Raw genomic sequence first — 16,874 nt, 5'->3', positions numbered from 1 at the left:
ACACACAAACACAACACACGCAAGGTGATTTCAGGGTATATGTCTGCTGTTTATGAACTCCTAGTTACTCAGTGGCATGATCTATAGCAGATTCCACACCAAAGCCCTAATCCTGTTACTGCCAGAATCATTTGGTGCGAGGGAAAGGCAGTGGAGGTTCAATGGTGAGAGCAGCCAACCCTGTGACATGTTCTCTTCACACAGGTAGACACTTGAGTCCACTGTGAAGAAAAGGGCTTGTTTAATTATACCCTTTAAAGATAGAATCTGTCTGCTGGCCTTACAATCAAGACTTTTACCATTTAAAATATGTATTTGCCAATAGGTAAATGTTGTGCGTGCCTGGCCTTTTTTCTCTTTCAGGCTATGGCAAAGTCTTGTGAGCTGAAGTGGTTTTTACTGACCATTGCAAAAGTATCTGGCTCTTCACACTGACCACGCTCCTCTTTTGGAACAGGGGTACGCGTCGGAATATCACATCATAACTGACCAGGTAGCCATCATTGTACATGTATAGCTTGTGGTCATTGGGGTTGTACATTATGCTTTGCGGTGTGCCTGTGAGGTTTTCCAGGATGATGTCCATAGAGCTTTCTGTGGCTGTGTTAGTGTCATATTTGTAAAAGATCTTCTCATTGTGTTCACTCACCTGCATCAAGGCATACATCACCCCACAGATCATGAAGGTGCTGGTTGCCTTAGGCTTGTACAGTGAGGTTTGCTATAACTTGACTATTGTCAGAGTATTGGGATCCAGCTGCCCAATTGATATTTTCCCCTTGCTTTTTTCCATGGAGTAAATGAGCCACAGTCCATTCTCATCCCCGGAGAAATCAAAGTCCTGCCAATAGATTCAGCTATAAGAGTACCAGTTGTTGAACACGGCGTCTTCGACGGTCTTGCGGTGGACCTTACTGGTTGCCACATCCAGCTTGCACAGGTTCCTGGAGTTGTAGCAGTTGTAATAGAAGCTGCCGTTGTACAAAATAGTTCCGCTTCCCTGCCCACAGTTGATGTAGTTCCAGGTGAACCCAACAAATTGAGAAAGGCTTTTCTCTATTTGGCTTTTGTAGAGCAGCAGGTCGGAATAGGAGTTGTAGATGCGGTAGGTTTCCAACAAACGCTCGTCTGTGTTGAGCGGGGCAACCCAGTATGCGTCAGCATTCTTGTTTCCAACAGCAAAGTCCTTTCCACAAGCTCCGAATTTGTAGCTTAAACCTCGCCAGTTGAGTTTCACTATAAGTGGCTTGCTAACGTTTATCAACACCTTGTTGTCGCAGTTACCTGCCAGGGAATAGAAAGGGAATTACTTTTGTTTGTGGCGCCTCTTGACAAGTTTTTCTCTGCCTTCAAACTGCTCTGAGGGTTGTTGTTTTTTTATAATCAAGAGGTGCATAAATTTTACAAGATAAGTAACTAAATCATCTTTGTTTTCTGTGACCATGTTAGGCATTCTGCTGGTTTCAAAAGCTTTGCCAAGTTTTATCCCACTGTGTTTAGAAAACAGGTCAGGCCCCCAACCCAGACTCCTCTGCCCCGCTGTGTTTTCTCTGCATAATGCTTCCCAATTCCTCCTCTGTACTGTCATTGATCAGCTGTTCATTACATGTTTGCCTTCCAAAATTCTCACTAAAGCAGGTGGTCATCATCCCTTTTGGGATCATTTGCAAACCTGAGAACTGCTGTGAGCACTAAGCACATGCTACATTCTATTAGTAAGTGCAACAGAATGTTTCTTTCAAGTCTAATGTCAAATGGCGGGGGGACCCTGTGGCACCAGAAGGGCTCTGCAGGCCTCTTTATAATATAAATAACTATTAAGTGGGAGGTAATCCAGTAATTATTAGGAAATTCCTTTTACCCTGATCTCTACCGGTACAGGCTGAGAATTGATCTAGTGAAAGAGTTCAAGGTTTAAATGACCATAAAATTTTCCTGGGTCAGGTAGTTCCTCAAATAGCTCGCTGAGGATGTGCCAGTTATGAGAAGAAGCTGGGTTAAGTTTGTGGGGTGTCCGGAATAAAGCAAGCCTTCTCAGTGGTGGCTCCCCGTTTGTAGAGCGCTTTCCCCAGGTTTCGTTATCTGCTTTTAGGTCCCAGGCAAAAACATTTTTTTAATTCTCCTAGGCTTTTGGCCCTTCATTTGGGAGAGTACTTAACTATGTTTGTGGTGTCTTCTTCCACTCACATTTTTAGTGGGGCAGATTGACTTGGATCTGCTCTTTTATATACAATGAGCATTTTATGCCGTGATGTTATTCTTTTTCTTAGATTTGTTTTTAATGGTGGTTTTTACAGCGCAAGCTGCTTTCAGTCACTTTTGTGAAAAAAGCAACAAATAAATATTAATACTGGTGACAGTGATAATGGTGATGATAATGATGATGATGATAATGTAGCTTATAGACAAACCAATGTAAGGAGAAGTTCCAGCCCACAATCACACGGTAGGACTCACCAAACTCTGGAGTCCAGTTTCCAGAGGGAGAGAGGCCAGAATTGGGATTTGTAACAGAGTCTTCGCAATCGGCCAGTTGTTTCTTGAGAGTGGCTATTTCCCTATGTGTCAACAACACATTGTTCTCGTCAAACATTTCTAGTTCCCACACAATACTGGAGACATTGGAGACCTGAAACATATTAGCACATGTTTAACTGAACAGCCCCAAGCAATTTTCTACTGCAGCGTCTCCCTGTGTGTTGTGGTAGTAGATGTGTTTGACAGCTTCATGAGTGATTGAATGAGAGAGGCTAAAGCATGCACAAACACACACACACACACAGAGAGAGAGAGAGAGAGAGAGAGAGAGAGAGAGAGAGATGATGTAAACAATTACCTCTCTTGTTATTGTATGGATTGAGCATGAGACTCTTAATCTCTGGGGCATGAGTTCAAGCCCCACATTGGGCAAAAAGATCCTGCATTGCAGGAAGTTGGACTAAATGACTTTTGCGGTCCCTTCCAACTCTATAATTCTATGACCCAGAGACACTGACTGATTGTTCTTAATAGCTGGATCTTCTCCAAGGCTTCTGAATGGCTGGGAAATATCTCAAAGGTGCTAAGGGGGCATGCCTTTATTTCTCAAATCCTACCCCCCAGCTAAGCATCATACAATAAAGATGTGCTATGTGTGAAAAGAACCTGCAGTTTTCACAACAATTCAAAACCCTGAACAACTTGGGTCCAGGATATCTTAAGGCCTGCCTGAGCCCTTATATCTCAGCCCATCACTGAGATCAACCAGAGGCCCAACCAGAAATTGGGCAGTTAGTGTCCTGAGAACTGTAGTTTACACCTCCCAGAGCTAAAGTTCCCAGTACCTTTCACAAAACACATTTCCTAGGATTCTCTGGGGGAAGCCATGTGCTTCAAATGTATGGTGTGGATGTTGCCTAAGGCAGTGTTTCCCAACCTTTTTTGGGCAAAGGCACACTTGTTTGATGAAAAAAATCTCGAGGCACACCACCATTACAGCCCCGTGACGTCAGCGCGCAGCGTCACGCCGGGAGGGACGCACGAAAGTGTAAGTTTCAATTTTTTTCCCTCCCCCTTGCCGGGGAACCTCCAGGCTTTGGGGGTGGGGGGGGAGGAGGCAGCAAAGCGAGGGACTGAGGGACTCCTCCAACGACAAGGGTTAGGGAAGAAGAGAAAGGGCTATTCTGCTCCAGTCCTTTCTGAAGGAGCTGAGGGTGGGGGTCCTCCAGCGCCTTCGGCGAAACGGCGCCGGCCCAGAGCGCTTCTAGGAGGCTGCCTTTATGCACGACGTAAAGCCCTCTTTCCCTCCCTCCAGCCCCGTGTCACCTGTGGAAAAGGGGGCTGGATCCAGTGACGCATCTCGGAAAACTGTTAGGGAAGCCAGAGCAGGAAAGTGAGTGGGGGGCGGCGTCGCCGCTTTAACCCACGTTTCCTTTTTGAAAGAGAAACTTAAGACCAGATGACCCTTGGGACCCCTGCCAACTCTACAGTTCTATGGCCCTTTGTGGAGGGGGGGGCAGCACCTGGAAAGACGGGCTAGGGGAGAATTGGGGCGGCCGCCTTAGGCACACTAGAAACGAGCACGTCCTGAGCTACAAAAACAAACCCAATTCCTGCCTCGTTTTTTGCAGTTTCTGCAAAGCGAGGGAGTCTCCCCCGCCTCCATTCCTCGGTGCCTCCTCCTCCCCCTGCTCCCCACTACGGGTCTCCCCTGCACTTGGCCAGGCCGCCTCGCCCTCCTTCCTTTCCCAGAGCAGTGGCTCAGAGCGCCTCCTTGCACCGCAGGTACACTCCGTGGGGAGGGGAGGGAGCGGAAGCCCAGACCAGCCCCCAACCCGCTTAGTCCGACCCCTCAAACCTTCCCAAAATAAGAACTCTGCGTTCTACAACGTCACCCCCCAGCGGGGCCCCCTTTATTCCCGGTGAGAGGGGGGCGGCGGAGGGAAAAAGCTGCTTCCCACACTTACCCGCCGCCATCTTGACTTCCCGCAATGAGCCAGATGCGGCGCCTAAGCTCCCTGCCGTCACTTCTCCGCCTCCTCTACTTTGCACAAGGCTTCAGGGTCGCCGGCCGATTCATCCATCGGCTGCTCTTTCAAGCCCACTCGGAGGAGGAATGAGTCGAAAGAGCCAGAGACGCAGCCGCAGTGGAAGCCCCGCCCCTCCCTTCCAGTCTCGGGGCGGGGCAGAGGCCACCAGGCTGGCAAGCAGAGCACCGAGAGCGAGGAAGCTGATGCAACGCGGAGGCAGACCCCGGCTGGCGTGTGTTTCCCAACCTTTTTTGGACTCGCCCGCCTCCCTCCAGGCAACATCTCGCAGCACACCAGGCAACATCTCGCGGCACACTAGTGTGCCGCGGAACACCGGTTGGGAAACACTGCTCTACAATGTAGCAAGGTGTTGCCACCCCAGGTCAGCCAGAAGCTACAGTAGATACTTACAAATGAAGCCACACAGAGCAGCTGTTGCAGAATTGTCTTCATCCTCACTGGAGTATGTGATGTTTGCACTGTGGGTTGTGCATACTTTATAGCAGGGAAGTTGATGGGAGGATGAATAGTATGATCCAGATTTGAATGGCCTCAGGAATGGGAAAAAAGGTTATGATCTGTCATCTTGCTTGCATATGTCTCTTTGATCTTGCTTGCAAATGAATACCTCCTCTGTGTGCAATTGATCAAATAAATGACTAAAGCTGAGATGGGTGTGTGTGCTATAGCTGGGCACCCCACGCTAAATCTCTCCTGCCTCCTTAAACTGGAAAAAAATGAAGCTCAAATGCCAGTCATTATCCTATTTTTAAACAGGGATAAGAAACTTGGATTAGATTTCTGTCTTGATGCTAGATATACAAGAAAAGATTTTATGCATTTATCTGGTTGTGACTTATTTAATTCAATAATATTGCATGCATGATATGCAATATAAATTGGAAAGTATGTCTTTTTTCAAATGATGATGCTTTTGTCAAAGGTCCCTCCTCCAGACTGGTGTTTTATTGTAGTTGTATTCAGCAATGTGTTCAATATGTTCATGCCACAATAATAGCACATTAGTGGTGAATTATTTATTCTGCTTATCAGTTGTTCTGTGATGCTTCCCAATGCTACCTTATTATTGCTGTCTGCAGGAGCTACAGTGCAATAAAAGTGGCCTTTCTCGGCCCCAGCCCCAAACACATTTGTGGTATGAAAAGTTACACATGATCACTTCGATAGCATCATGAGCAGAAATCATCATGAACATGGAATAAAAAGGACATCGGGAGGAGCCTTAACAACAAAGATCTTTCTCTTGAATGGATTCAGAGTACCAGGAACTACATGGTGGCTACTTTAAGGCTGACCATATGGTGCCTGTAATCACATGGAAAAGCAGTCGTATGTAGGCACCGTATGGTAAGGTACACACCTTAGCACTTGACCAGATTCCCAAGTGACTGCAGACTGTTAAGAGATATATTTATAGGAATAAAAGAGCCCCTTTGCTCTTGCTGTATTAACAGCCACACATGCAGCATAACCCCCTGCATGTTTTCTGAGAAGTCCCACTCCCAAGTATATATGCAGCATTAAGGGCGGGATTTTGATTACACTTGTAGTGTAACAATTACTATGGAAAATATAGGTTGATATAATAGAGTATGGCAGAAGACGCAGTTTTAAATGTTTAAAATGGGACTCCAGGGAAGGGGTGGAGGGAAGTCCTGAGATTTGGAAGAATCTCTGTATATGGTTATATATTTAAATCTTTTTTATAATTTTGTATCGTAAAATCAAATAAAAATTAAACACACACACACATTAAGAAACTAAGATCATGGCCACTGGTCCCATCTCCTCCTGGCAAATAGAAGGGGAAGAAATGGAGGCAGTGAGAGGTTTTACTTTCTTGGGCTCCATGATCACTGCAGATGATCATTAAAAGACGCCTGCTTCTTGGGAGAAAAGTGATGACAAACCTAGACAGCATCTTAAAAAGCAGAGACATCACCTTACCAACAAAGGTCCGTATAGTTAAAGCTATGGTTTTCCCAGTAGTGATGGATGGAAGTCAGAGCTGGACTATAAAGAAGGCTGATCGTTGAAGAACTGATGCTTTTGAATTATGGTGCTGGAGGAGACTCTTGAGAGTCCCATGGACTGCAAGAAGATCAAACCTATCCATTCTGAAGGAAATCAGCCTTGAGTGCTCACTGGAAGGACAGATCCGGAAGCTGAGGCTCCAATACTTTGGCCACCTCATGAGAAGAAAAGCCTCCCTGGAAAAGCCTCTGATGTTGGGAAAGAGTGAGGGCACAAGGAGAAGGGGACGACAGAGGACGAGATGGTTGGACGGTATTCTCGAAGCTACCAGCATGAGCTGACCAAACTGCGGGAGGCAGTGGAAGACAGGAGTGCCTGGCGTGCTCTGGTCCATGGGGTCATGAAGAGTCAGAGACGACTAAACAACAACAAACAACAAATATGTGTGGGTGTGGGTGCAACATTAATATTAAATAGAGAAGGACCCTTGCAGTAAGCTATGTATACTGTGAACATAACTGCCAGATCTCTAACAATGCCCAAGTCTGTTTGATCTGAATTAATGGTTACAATGAGGTTCTCCATGAAGGCTGGGTTAGGACGTACTGTCAGTGCCATTGAGGCGGGTGGTTCCACTTCTATTTATAGCAACACCCAGGTGTGTCAAGCAGAGGATGTGATCAACAGCACAGATCCAGAAGCCTTGAGACCTACTCAAAGAAGGCACAGCCATTCACCAAGGATGTCAGAATGGGGAAAAAAAGGAGCTGTTTCCTCCATGAGTACGCTGTGTATGCCCTATAATCAAACACTTGTTAATAGTGATGGCTATTTTTTAAGGATCTCAGCAGTCCTAGAGAGCAAATGGGGCAAACAGTATTTTGTTCACCTTCAGTCCCACAACATGGTACCCTCACTCCATTGCTCCTCTTGTCCCTTTATTTCCCAGCCTCATCCCTTCCTACTTGTCTAATGCTTGGCTCCTGTTCCAGTTTTGAGCACGTTCATCTCTCTCTTCTACCATACCTCTCACATTGCACCCTCCCATTACACATTTTGAAGGGATTCAGTTGCATATCAGAAAAATAAGTCTATACAATTAAGTAGAATAAGTGCTTTGCTGCAACAAAATCCACTTTTAAAAACCAGACTTTTTGCAATTTGGGATATGCATGAAAAAGTGTGGTATAAAAGATGGAAATATATATAGATGGAAATATATATAACCTCCACACATCAGGATGAGTGTTTATCATTGTATAACCTCCCTTCAGATCAAGATGGCTGCTCAATAGGGCAGAGTCAGACATTGTATATCTGCATATGTTTGGTTCAAGCAAATCAGGAAGACTGCTCAGTTTAACAGGTAATCTGAAATAATCCATCCAAGCTCAAATGAATAGTTTGTGTACTCTAATAAAGCAGCTTGTCATCCAGCTCTTACCTTCTCTTTCTTTTTTAACCTAATGCACACTACAGGAGCTATATGCACTTTGCTCACCAATTAGCCCCTTTGGGTCAGTTTTTATGACCCAAGTCCCTAAGATGTATAGCTTTTAGGTATTCCTGGACCTGGACCTATGTCGGTATTATAACCCTGTCCAGAAAAGCCAATCAGGATCTAGATACTGTGTTACCCATGTTTTATATTCTATGTAGGCTACCATTCATTATTGTGCTGAAGTTTCAAGTGGTGCAAAATGAAGCAGCCTTTCTCCTTAGAAGAATAGTTTACAAAAAAAAGAAAAGAAAAAGAAAATGTGAATCCAACAGAAAGATGTCCAGATTAGAACCCAATTGTTTTTCATTTATAATCAAAAGGTTCCTCATTTTAGCTAAACTACTTGGGTCATAGGTTATTACCTCCCTGCCTCTTTTTAGATGGTTTCTAATGTTGAATGGTCTCATCACACGCAGCACAGCAGCAGCTATGTTCTTTATCCACGAAAGAGAATCATAGATTGGTTTACTCAAATTGCTTTTAATACTCCTGTTTTGCATCACATCACCACAAATTCCACCTCACCACAGTGCAGGGAGGTAAATCAATCTCACATCAATCCTTTTAATAGGCAGAACTGCTCAAACTGGTATATGTGCACGCATGCAAATAAGTAATGACATCCTTTAGCCTCTAGCATGAACTGGTTTAAAATCAGTCACACTTCTATTATAAGGTCATTTTGGCCACTGTGCTCTGTAAAGTTGTCACACATCTACAATGTTACTGTGGCTAAGCAGAAAAGAAAAATTATGAAGTCTGGCAAAGCTTCACTTGGGGAGGGGTGGGGGGACATCTTGCAGACATATAAGGAATTTAAGCAGCTTGGGAACTTTCACACAGCCTAGGGTAAAATTTGTTGTGGGGGGAGGAAGGCCATAAATATGTGACAAAATAGAAATACAAGTGGAGGAAAGTCTGTTCAAAATGTTTGCATAGTGGCCACATGTACTCCATATTGCTACAGACTCCTCCTCTGAGCAGAAATACCCATGAAGACAAGGCTGCATTTTGCTGAGGGAGATGACAGGGACTGTGTAGCCTAAAAATAGGTAGGTACATTGGTATTACCCTCCCAAATGGAGAGTAGAGCTGTTCTTGAATGGTGTGTGGGTGAATGCACATACACAAAGCCATAAGGTTGGGAGGGGAAAGCCAGTTGAGCATGAGAGACTTCTCACCCCAACAAAACCAAATTTGGCTCGAATCAAAGATGATAAGACCCAAAACATAAGTCACGTGAACTCTGGACAGGATTACAGTTAGTAAACCATTGCAGGATATCACATTTGTGAAAACAGGCAAAGACAAGAGCCTTGGTGTACCTGGAGCTGAAGCCTTTGTTGCCAATACTAGCTCCAAATCCAACTACTGGGTGAGTAAGGAGTTGGACTTCTTATAATTTAAAGGCCCTTTAGAATAGGCATGTTTGATGTTTGCAGTTCAAGGTCAATCACTACTGAACATTAGCCAATTACAATGAGGCAGTGGGAGACTCCAACATTCAGTCTGGCCACAGTTGGGGGGCTTAAAGAACCCTCTGTGGTCAACAGCCGCCAAGTCAATGTTGATTCAAGTCCACTCTTTTCACATATGCCAATACCATCAATAAGGCATGTCTAAAAATAGTGACACTATTAATGGCAAGTCCTCTCCATAGTTCTGGACAGTAAACAAGGAGACCTGTACTCCCTTATAGTCCTTCTATTTTTAGCACCTATTTTAGAACAGGGTTACTTAATAGTTTTCAAGCTTGGCTTTTAGTTCAGGGATTCAGCCTCAAACAGTCCTCTACACAGCGCTGATTCACTGTAAGAGCCTACAGTTTGCCCATGGGCAATAGCATTTGGCTACCATTTATTATTCAGTTATTTACTACAGTCCACAGACAGTAATTCTGATCTCTGAGGACAATATACCCCTACTTCAAGACATAAACCGCCCATGGCCGAGAGGAGAATTTCAAGACAGATCTGCCTTTCCTTACAATCCAGGCCAATGGTTGACAGCACAACAAAATCACCTGTGTTCACCCCTAGAAAAAGCCCCTCAAGTCTCAACTCCTGCCTGCTAGGAGCCATCCTCAGTCTCTTGGCTCTGCAGCTCTCTCCTTGAGTTCAATGTGGTGCGTCCTCGGCCTCTTGGCACTTTAATATAAGATCCATGTTCTCTACCCTTGGTCTTTTCCCACTGCCTACAATCCTGCATCCCACGGCGACCCTGCCACTTGGCCGACCCCCTGAGCTCATTATGGCTAACCTCCAAGTTTACTTCCTCACTGTCATGGGCTTGACTTTTCTGCTCCTGCGTCCATTTCCCCACAACATTTTTCTCCTCTCTCAAATACATTCCCTCTTTGGTTGGCGAGATTCCTCTGGTGCGCAGCTCTTTTTTCTCCACCAGTGAAGACACTTGGTCTCTGCTGCAAGATTTTGAGAAGTCTTGATTGTACCTCCCACAGCTTCGCTGTCCCCTCTCCTTTCTCCAGTTGGGTCTTCTACTGAAGGTTCTGGATTTCCCCTCAACAGTGAGAAGACAATGAGTTTCTGCTGGTGTCTCCAGTGACTTGTAGCGCAGCTGCCAGCCAGGGCCTTGTATAGATGGTTTCTCATCTCGAGTCCTCTCTCTCTTGCTATGGAAATGCAAAGGGACAGAAGGTCTCTCTGGTTTTTCAGGTTCATTCCTCACTGGAACAGCAGCCTCTGCAGTTCCTTGGGTATGTTCTGAGCTGACTGATGGCCTCAGTTCCTTGTCAGTATCCAGAACATTTTCTGAGATGGCTACTTGTTCATGTTCAGTGGTATCTGGGGGCTAAAAAGGATAGAAACCAAAATGAAGGGCAGAAAATGCATAAACTCAGCAGGCTTGATTCTCAGTCTGAGTGGCAAAGATCCCACAGGAATTAATATATTGATGTCACCCCATCTGTCTTCCCCAGGCTTTGCTGCTTAAATCTTTCCCTATAGTAACTTGCAAAATTGCCAGCAACAAGTCATCAGCACTTTAAAAGAATTGCCTAGGATGCAAATATCAAACTCTCTCTTGTGCTACAAGAAAGGATGTCTCAGCAAGTAAAAATTGCTACCTCCATTGTTTCATTCTTTCCCTATGACCATTATCCTCTTTGTACTCCTGCTGCCTGCACTAACCTTTTGCAGGCTGATGAAGTAGCGATTTCTTTCTGCTTCAGGGTCAATGATGCCTCCTTTCTCCTGCTGCTTCTGATAGATCAGGCGCAGTTGTTCTCTGTGCTGCAGTGTCTGTGTGTCAGGTTGGTACACCTCCTGAGGAAAGAGAGGCATGTAATTGGATGACTGGCCCAAACAGAGCCTTCTGGGTCTCTCAACCCTCCAGTTCTGATGGGCAAAGGGGCTGCTGGGGGGCAGGCAGAGAGAAAGAAAGACTGGGGGGGAAATGCAGTCTCCCACCTCCTTACACAGGCAAGAGCATCTCATTAGTAAAACTCCAGTCACAGCATGCTCCTCCCAGAGGATTCTTAGTTAGAACCTAAGCTGGTATTTCTAAACACAACTAAATGTACTACCTATTGTGTAACGGGGAAGCAATGACACGGGTTGATTATATCTGTTGTTTCACTCTGTTAATACTTTTTGCCTAAATGAAGAAGGGGTGTGAAACTAGCCTGCTATACAAACAATAAAATTCCTATGTGGCCCCTGGAAGGTTGAATAGAAAGGAAGACAGCTCCCTGGCTGAAAATAATTTCCTCTCCCTGGTGTAGAAGGAAAAATTGGCAAGAATGTTAGAACTCATAGCCACCTGCAGACGTACAAAGCACCAGGTATATGATTATTTGGAAATAACACTTAACAGAGCTCATTTGGAGAAATGGGGTTGCCCAACAGGTCTAATAAGTGAGAGAGATTAGTGAAGCAAGAGGCTGCCTGCCTGGTGCATCTTTTAAAGAGCAGCAAGTCCATGTGAAAGGTCTGTTTTGAAAGTTTCCTTACCATTGGCTGCTGTGGAGGTGGTGCTGCTTGCAATGTTGCAAGATCATAAACCAGAGGCTCCCTGCACACAGGGCACTGCACTTCAAATTCCTGTACACAAGGTAATAACAACAAAATTCGGCCTTGGTTAGTCTAGTCATGGGATACACAGCTACTGTTCTCATACTCCGCCAGTGTGTCTTAAGAGAGTAATATTTTCCTGTTAAACTGCTACTCATCCTGGGGAGCTCTAGCACTCAACAACAGTGTTATTGGCAGAAGAGTGCTGTGCAGTTCTGACTACAAGGATCACGGGGCAGCCTGGATTCTGAGCTCATCATCCAAGCCTCCTGGGAACTTAGTTAACTTCATTCTATAAACATCCATCAGTAAAGTGTTCTCTTTTATAGGATGCTACTGGGCCTTCCTAATGCAATCACAACTTGCATCAAAGCTAGTGCAAAAATTATCTCAGAGTGAAGATTCACCACTAGCAACCCTGCCCTCAGAACTGTTCTATTGTTTGGGAGTGGAGGAAGATAACTTTTGTTTCTTGGCAAAGCTTTTTTGTGTATGTTGAAGTCCATTCACAATCTTTTCCACCAAGAAACACACCAACACAGGTGTTCAATGAGATATAATGTGAGTTTACTTTTTGGTCACTTGCATTGCAGCTGCGAAGATTGTTTTTATCTACAGAACCCCAGTTCTTTAGTATTTGAAGCAAAGGAAGATATGTTGACCATCTCCTCTGGTCTTTAACTAGATTCCCAGACTTTACACATGACTTAACATTTTGTCCTCTGTAGACAAAATAACTTGCAAATGCGAAAGTATGCACAGCACTGAACCATGGAAAACCATTTCAACATTTATCTGGGAAAATCCTGTCCACAGCTCTCAACGCCATAACTAATAACCAAAATGAACTGGAAATGTTGATCCAGATTCAGAAGCCATTCCTGGAGGAAAAAGTTGGTGAAGTTCTAGAAGCAGCTGTGGGGTGCATGCAAGGAGCTATTACCTCTTTGGGCAGAGGTGCCAAAGGCTGTACTCTTTCTTTCCTCTCTGCACGGATCTCTTCCTCCATATGCTCTGTATAACTGGCAAGGCAACGTGAGTGAAAGTAGTGGTAGCATGGTGTCTTAGTGAAAGCTTCATTTTCCTGCACAGGGGAAGGCACAGATTCCTATTAAAACAAATCAGCTACACTGTGCGTTTTCAGCATACATTGAAATAATAATTCCCATTCAATCCAATTTCAATTACATATATATGTAATATATATGTGGATGCTGGCTCAGATTCAAACAATCACATTAACAGGGGCTTTTTGCACCCCATTCCCACTGTTACTCCCCTTCCCACTGTGGGGAGACATGCACACACTTTTGCAGAACATAATGCAACACAGCACTAAGGAAGGGATCTAGAGACATCCCAACAAGTTCCCATTCCCTCTTCCTTCCTTTCTGAGTGAGTCCCAGCTTCACCTCATTCTTCCACCTCCTTATATTAGTGCTTTTATTCCCTATGGCTTGCCACAAATGAAAACAAGATGCCAATCCAGCATGCCCTTACCTGAAAGCCATACAGGCAAATCACACACTGCCCATGAGGGATGTTGTTGTCTGTAAGGATTTCCTTTCCCTTCTGTGAAGACAGAGAGGGTCAGTTTGTCATTTCACACAATAAAGGCGCAACAGCCCAAGCCATAGGTCTGGACAGTCTGCCTCCCCTTTCTGTTCTCTTACCTCTATTAGCTCATATAACATAGCTGTACCCAGCTGGGCCTCAGCAGTACATTGTAGTGTCTGGGAAATCCTAAAATGGAGGCAAAAAAGGGGGCAGGGTAAGGAGAAAGGCTAGACTGGATGTCCAGGGAAGAGAGATGGCAAGAACTGGAGTGGCTAAATCAGCCACTTGCAATAGCAATCTCAACAGCAATACAGGATGGGCTCCAGCCTCTCACCCAGTATCTCATCTGACATAGTAGCTACTTCAGTACAAATTAGAAGGAAGTGGTACCAGACTGAAATTGAAAAAGCAGCTTGAAGCCCTTCTAGGGGAAGGGAAAGCATGGAAGGGAAAGCAGGTTCTAGTAAGCCATGTGTAAAGAGCAACAGAAGTTGGGACTTTGTTTTGGATGAAGATGCTGCATTTCTGATACAGTAATGTACCAAGATACATTGCCTCTCATCTCTTAATTTTGTCCACCTATCAATAACTTTTAAGGGAAAGATCTCCTTTAACATGTATTCCCCCAATGCCAATTTTACACACAAACACCATAATTAATTTATATGTACCCAAACATGTTGCATACATGATTAGAACTTCGTCTTGTTTGTAACCTCATTCCCCATGCTCCCAGTGTTAGTAACATAGCAACAGCCTTCACAGCACAGCTCTAAATTAAGAGAACAGCTGCATAATACATATTCCACATAAGATCACTGGGCAGGTGGAACACAATATAAAGAAGCTCCCACCTCCCCACACTTTCCATTAAAAGTGTGACAGACTGAAACAAAGAAAACCTTACTTCTTGCACTGAACTGGAAAGAGTTTGCATAATACACTTACTTTTGGATTTGCTCATCTGACAGCCCTCGAGGATTCTGGATGGCTATCTTTGGCACTTCATTTGGATACTAATAAGAAACAAAGCCAAGTCAAAATGAGTAGTACAGCCATGCTAAAGTGCTACATAGCAAAATAGTCACTCAGGACATACAAGGCTTTACCTGAAGAGGCACGGATAGCACCAAGGTTAAGCAGACATACTGAGACTCCTGGTCCTCTGCAGTTGCTGGATGAAGGGTGATAGATATTTCCCACGGCACAGACCTAGGGTTGAAGAGAGGCTCAAGTGAGAGTCTGGTGTCAAATGAAAGGAAGATGGAACAGGAGAGATAATGCAGGTGGGTTGTTATTCCTTCCTTTCTCAGGCTGAAAGGAGATTGAAGCAGGCATAATGCAGACCTTTCATTCTTCCCACCCCATATTCTTACAAAGATAACTATTTCAGAATGGTAGTATAAAATACAAGGAGGGGAAAAAAGAAGTGACTAATATTTGGGGAAATTAACAAACATGAATCAGGGGTTGCAATTCATTCCGAGTTTGTGCAGGACACTGTAGTCTAATTCAAAAACAGGGTACAGTCTTCTAAACCAGGAATCAAGTTCCACAATGACATATGCAAGATCACAGGAGTGATCCATACCATAAAACAAAGAACCAGCAAAGGATCTGACAATGTTGCAATTACCTTCCATTTCCTTTAGACACATGTAGCTCATCCAAGTAGATGGACTCCAAGACTTCCACTTCTGAAGGCAGAGCCCTGAGTAAGAAAAATAAAATAAAATGATACATAAGGCTAATTTCCTCAGGTTTCTTCAGTCCATCATGTATGATGTTATGTGTGGGGCAGATAGAAATCAGGATTGAACTCCTATGCATTAGCTGATGCTCAGGAAGTTCAATTCAGCTCAGATCAAGCACACCAGCCTCTTCCTGCTGGAACTGCACTGGCACCTCCCAGTATGTACAGAGCAGGATAGAAACACATAGACACACACACACACAACTCTTGCATGAGCTAATGCATAGGGAGTTCAATTCTCCCCCAGGGCCAACAATGACAGTAGGTTGGAACAGTCCATCTGTCAATCACCTGATATAAATATGTCACCAAATGATTGACAGGTAGGTGGTCCTACACTTCTCAAAATTGGCCCATTGGGGTGGGAGAGATAAAGATCTAGCCCACCAGGGCAAAACTGCTTTAGAGTATCACCATGGCAGGCAAATCAGTGTTCAAGAAGAACAAATAACACATACATCACATTAGACGCCTACATTAATTTAAGTTTTGGGGGTCATGTAACCCATTTGTAAATCCTGACATCTTGTGGCAATCCAACATAATAACCTGAATTTTAAAAATGCCACTAAAACACTTAAGAGGATAGGCACTTGTGAAGGGGCACAAAGTCTAAACCAGCAGACCTTTGCTGCTGCCAGTGATAATGAAAACCACAAAAACATTTCTCTCTGGCTACTTCTCAGAATTTTACCTTACACACAATTCCCACAACAGTGGGTAGTTTACCATGCTTGAGAAAGGCTGTCACTTTCTTTCTGTTTTGATTCTGTGGCTGAAAAACAACACAGCTCCATACTGCAAAGGGCAGAAACACAGTTGTAATACTAACCGAGAGTGAGATTGTTGCATGGAGTATTTTTTCATAATATCCATAAGGAACCAGTGGCATAACAGCAGCTGACTGAGAAGAGATCTCAGTTGGCATATGCTTCTAGCCAGGTAACTGTGCGGTAAAGAGAAGGCATTTATTTCTCTATCTACAGTTTTTCATAAGGAGTTTGTAAAAAAAAAAAAAAAAACCCCTGCTAGAAGACCAAAGGGCGAGGAGGAACAGGATTGGCCCAGGGAGTGGATTTTGCACTTGGCTTGGATATAAGATTCATATCGCTGCTTGTTCGGCTACTGGGCGCTGCCTTTCTCTCTCAGCCCACTACCCTCAGAAATAGCGGGGGGTTGTGACGAGACCCAGGAAGATGACGAACCACATCGTATATGTCGAACATTACATAAGAACAAGACGAACGAAGAAACAAAAAAATTCCTTCGTGAAGAGATGGCCTGGGCTACAGAAAACAGAGGAGGAAAGGGGGGGGTACGCCAGGCATTTGCCCATCTGCCTTCCGCTGAGAGAGAAAGGAGGACACACAAGGCCGAACCGCTCCCTTACCAATCCGCAGCCAACTCCTCCTGCTCCTCGCTGTCGCCGGTCGCCGCCATCTTGACAGGCCCGGAAACTCAACCGCTTTGGAATGCTTGCCGGCTTCTCTTCCGGCGCTGAGGGTTGCTAGGCAACAGCCGGGAGACGC

At 44.6% G+C, this 16,874-nt stretch overlaps 1 protein-coding gene and 1 pseudogene across 3 annotated transcripts; both read right to left on the bottom strand.

The window, feature by feature from the left end:
* Nucleotides 1-56: 56 nt before the first annotated feature.
* Nucleotides 57-3,273, bottom strand: LOC309532265 (olfactomedin-4-like; annotated as a pseudogene). The gene is made up of 2 exons (XR_014224544.1): nt 2,458-3,273; nt 57-1,284 (listed from the first exon to the last, which is right to left on the bottom strand). The product of XR_014224544.1 is annotated as an olfactomedin-4-like (transcript).
* Nucleotides 3,274-8,464: 5,191 nt separating this feature from the next.
* RNF25 (ring finger protein 25) lies at nt 8,465-16,844 on the bottom strand. 2 transcript variants are annotated; one of them, XM_082201770.1, is made up of 10 exons: nt 16,736-16,844; nt 15,229-15,303; nt 14,702-14,804; nt 14,541-14,608; nt 13,709-13,778; nt 13,536-13,607; nt 12,979-13,119; nt 11,976-12,065; nt 11,154-11,288; nt 8,465-10,815 (listed from the first exon to the last, which is right to left on the bottom strand). In XM_082201770.1, the coding sequence occupies exons 1-10, from the start codon at nt 16,783-16,785 to the stop codon at nt 10,075-10,077; spliced, it is 1,545 nt and encodes a 514-aa protein (XP_082057896.1). In that variant the 5' UTR covers nt 16,786-16,844; the 3' UTR covers nt 8,465-10,074. The 2 variants fall into 2 exon arrangements, with proteins under 2 accessions (XP_082057896.1, XP_082057897.1); XM_082201771.1 differs by lacking the exon at nt 16,736-16,844 and adding an exon at nt 16,178-16,306.
* Between the last annotated feature and the right edge of the window lie 30 nt (nt 16,845-16,874).

The sequence above is a fragment of the Podarcis vaucheri genome (assembly GCF_965113315.1).
Source record: "Podarcis vaucheri genome assembly, chromosome: 1".
Taxonomy (NCBI): Eukaryota; Metazoa; Chordata; class Lepidosauria; order Squamata; family Lacertidae; genus Podarcis; species Podarcis vaucheri.
This window is presented reverse-complemented; position numbering and strand designations above follow the sequence as displayed.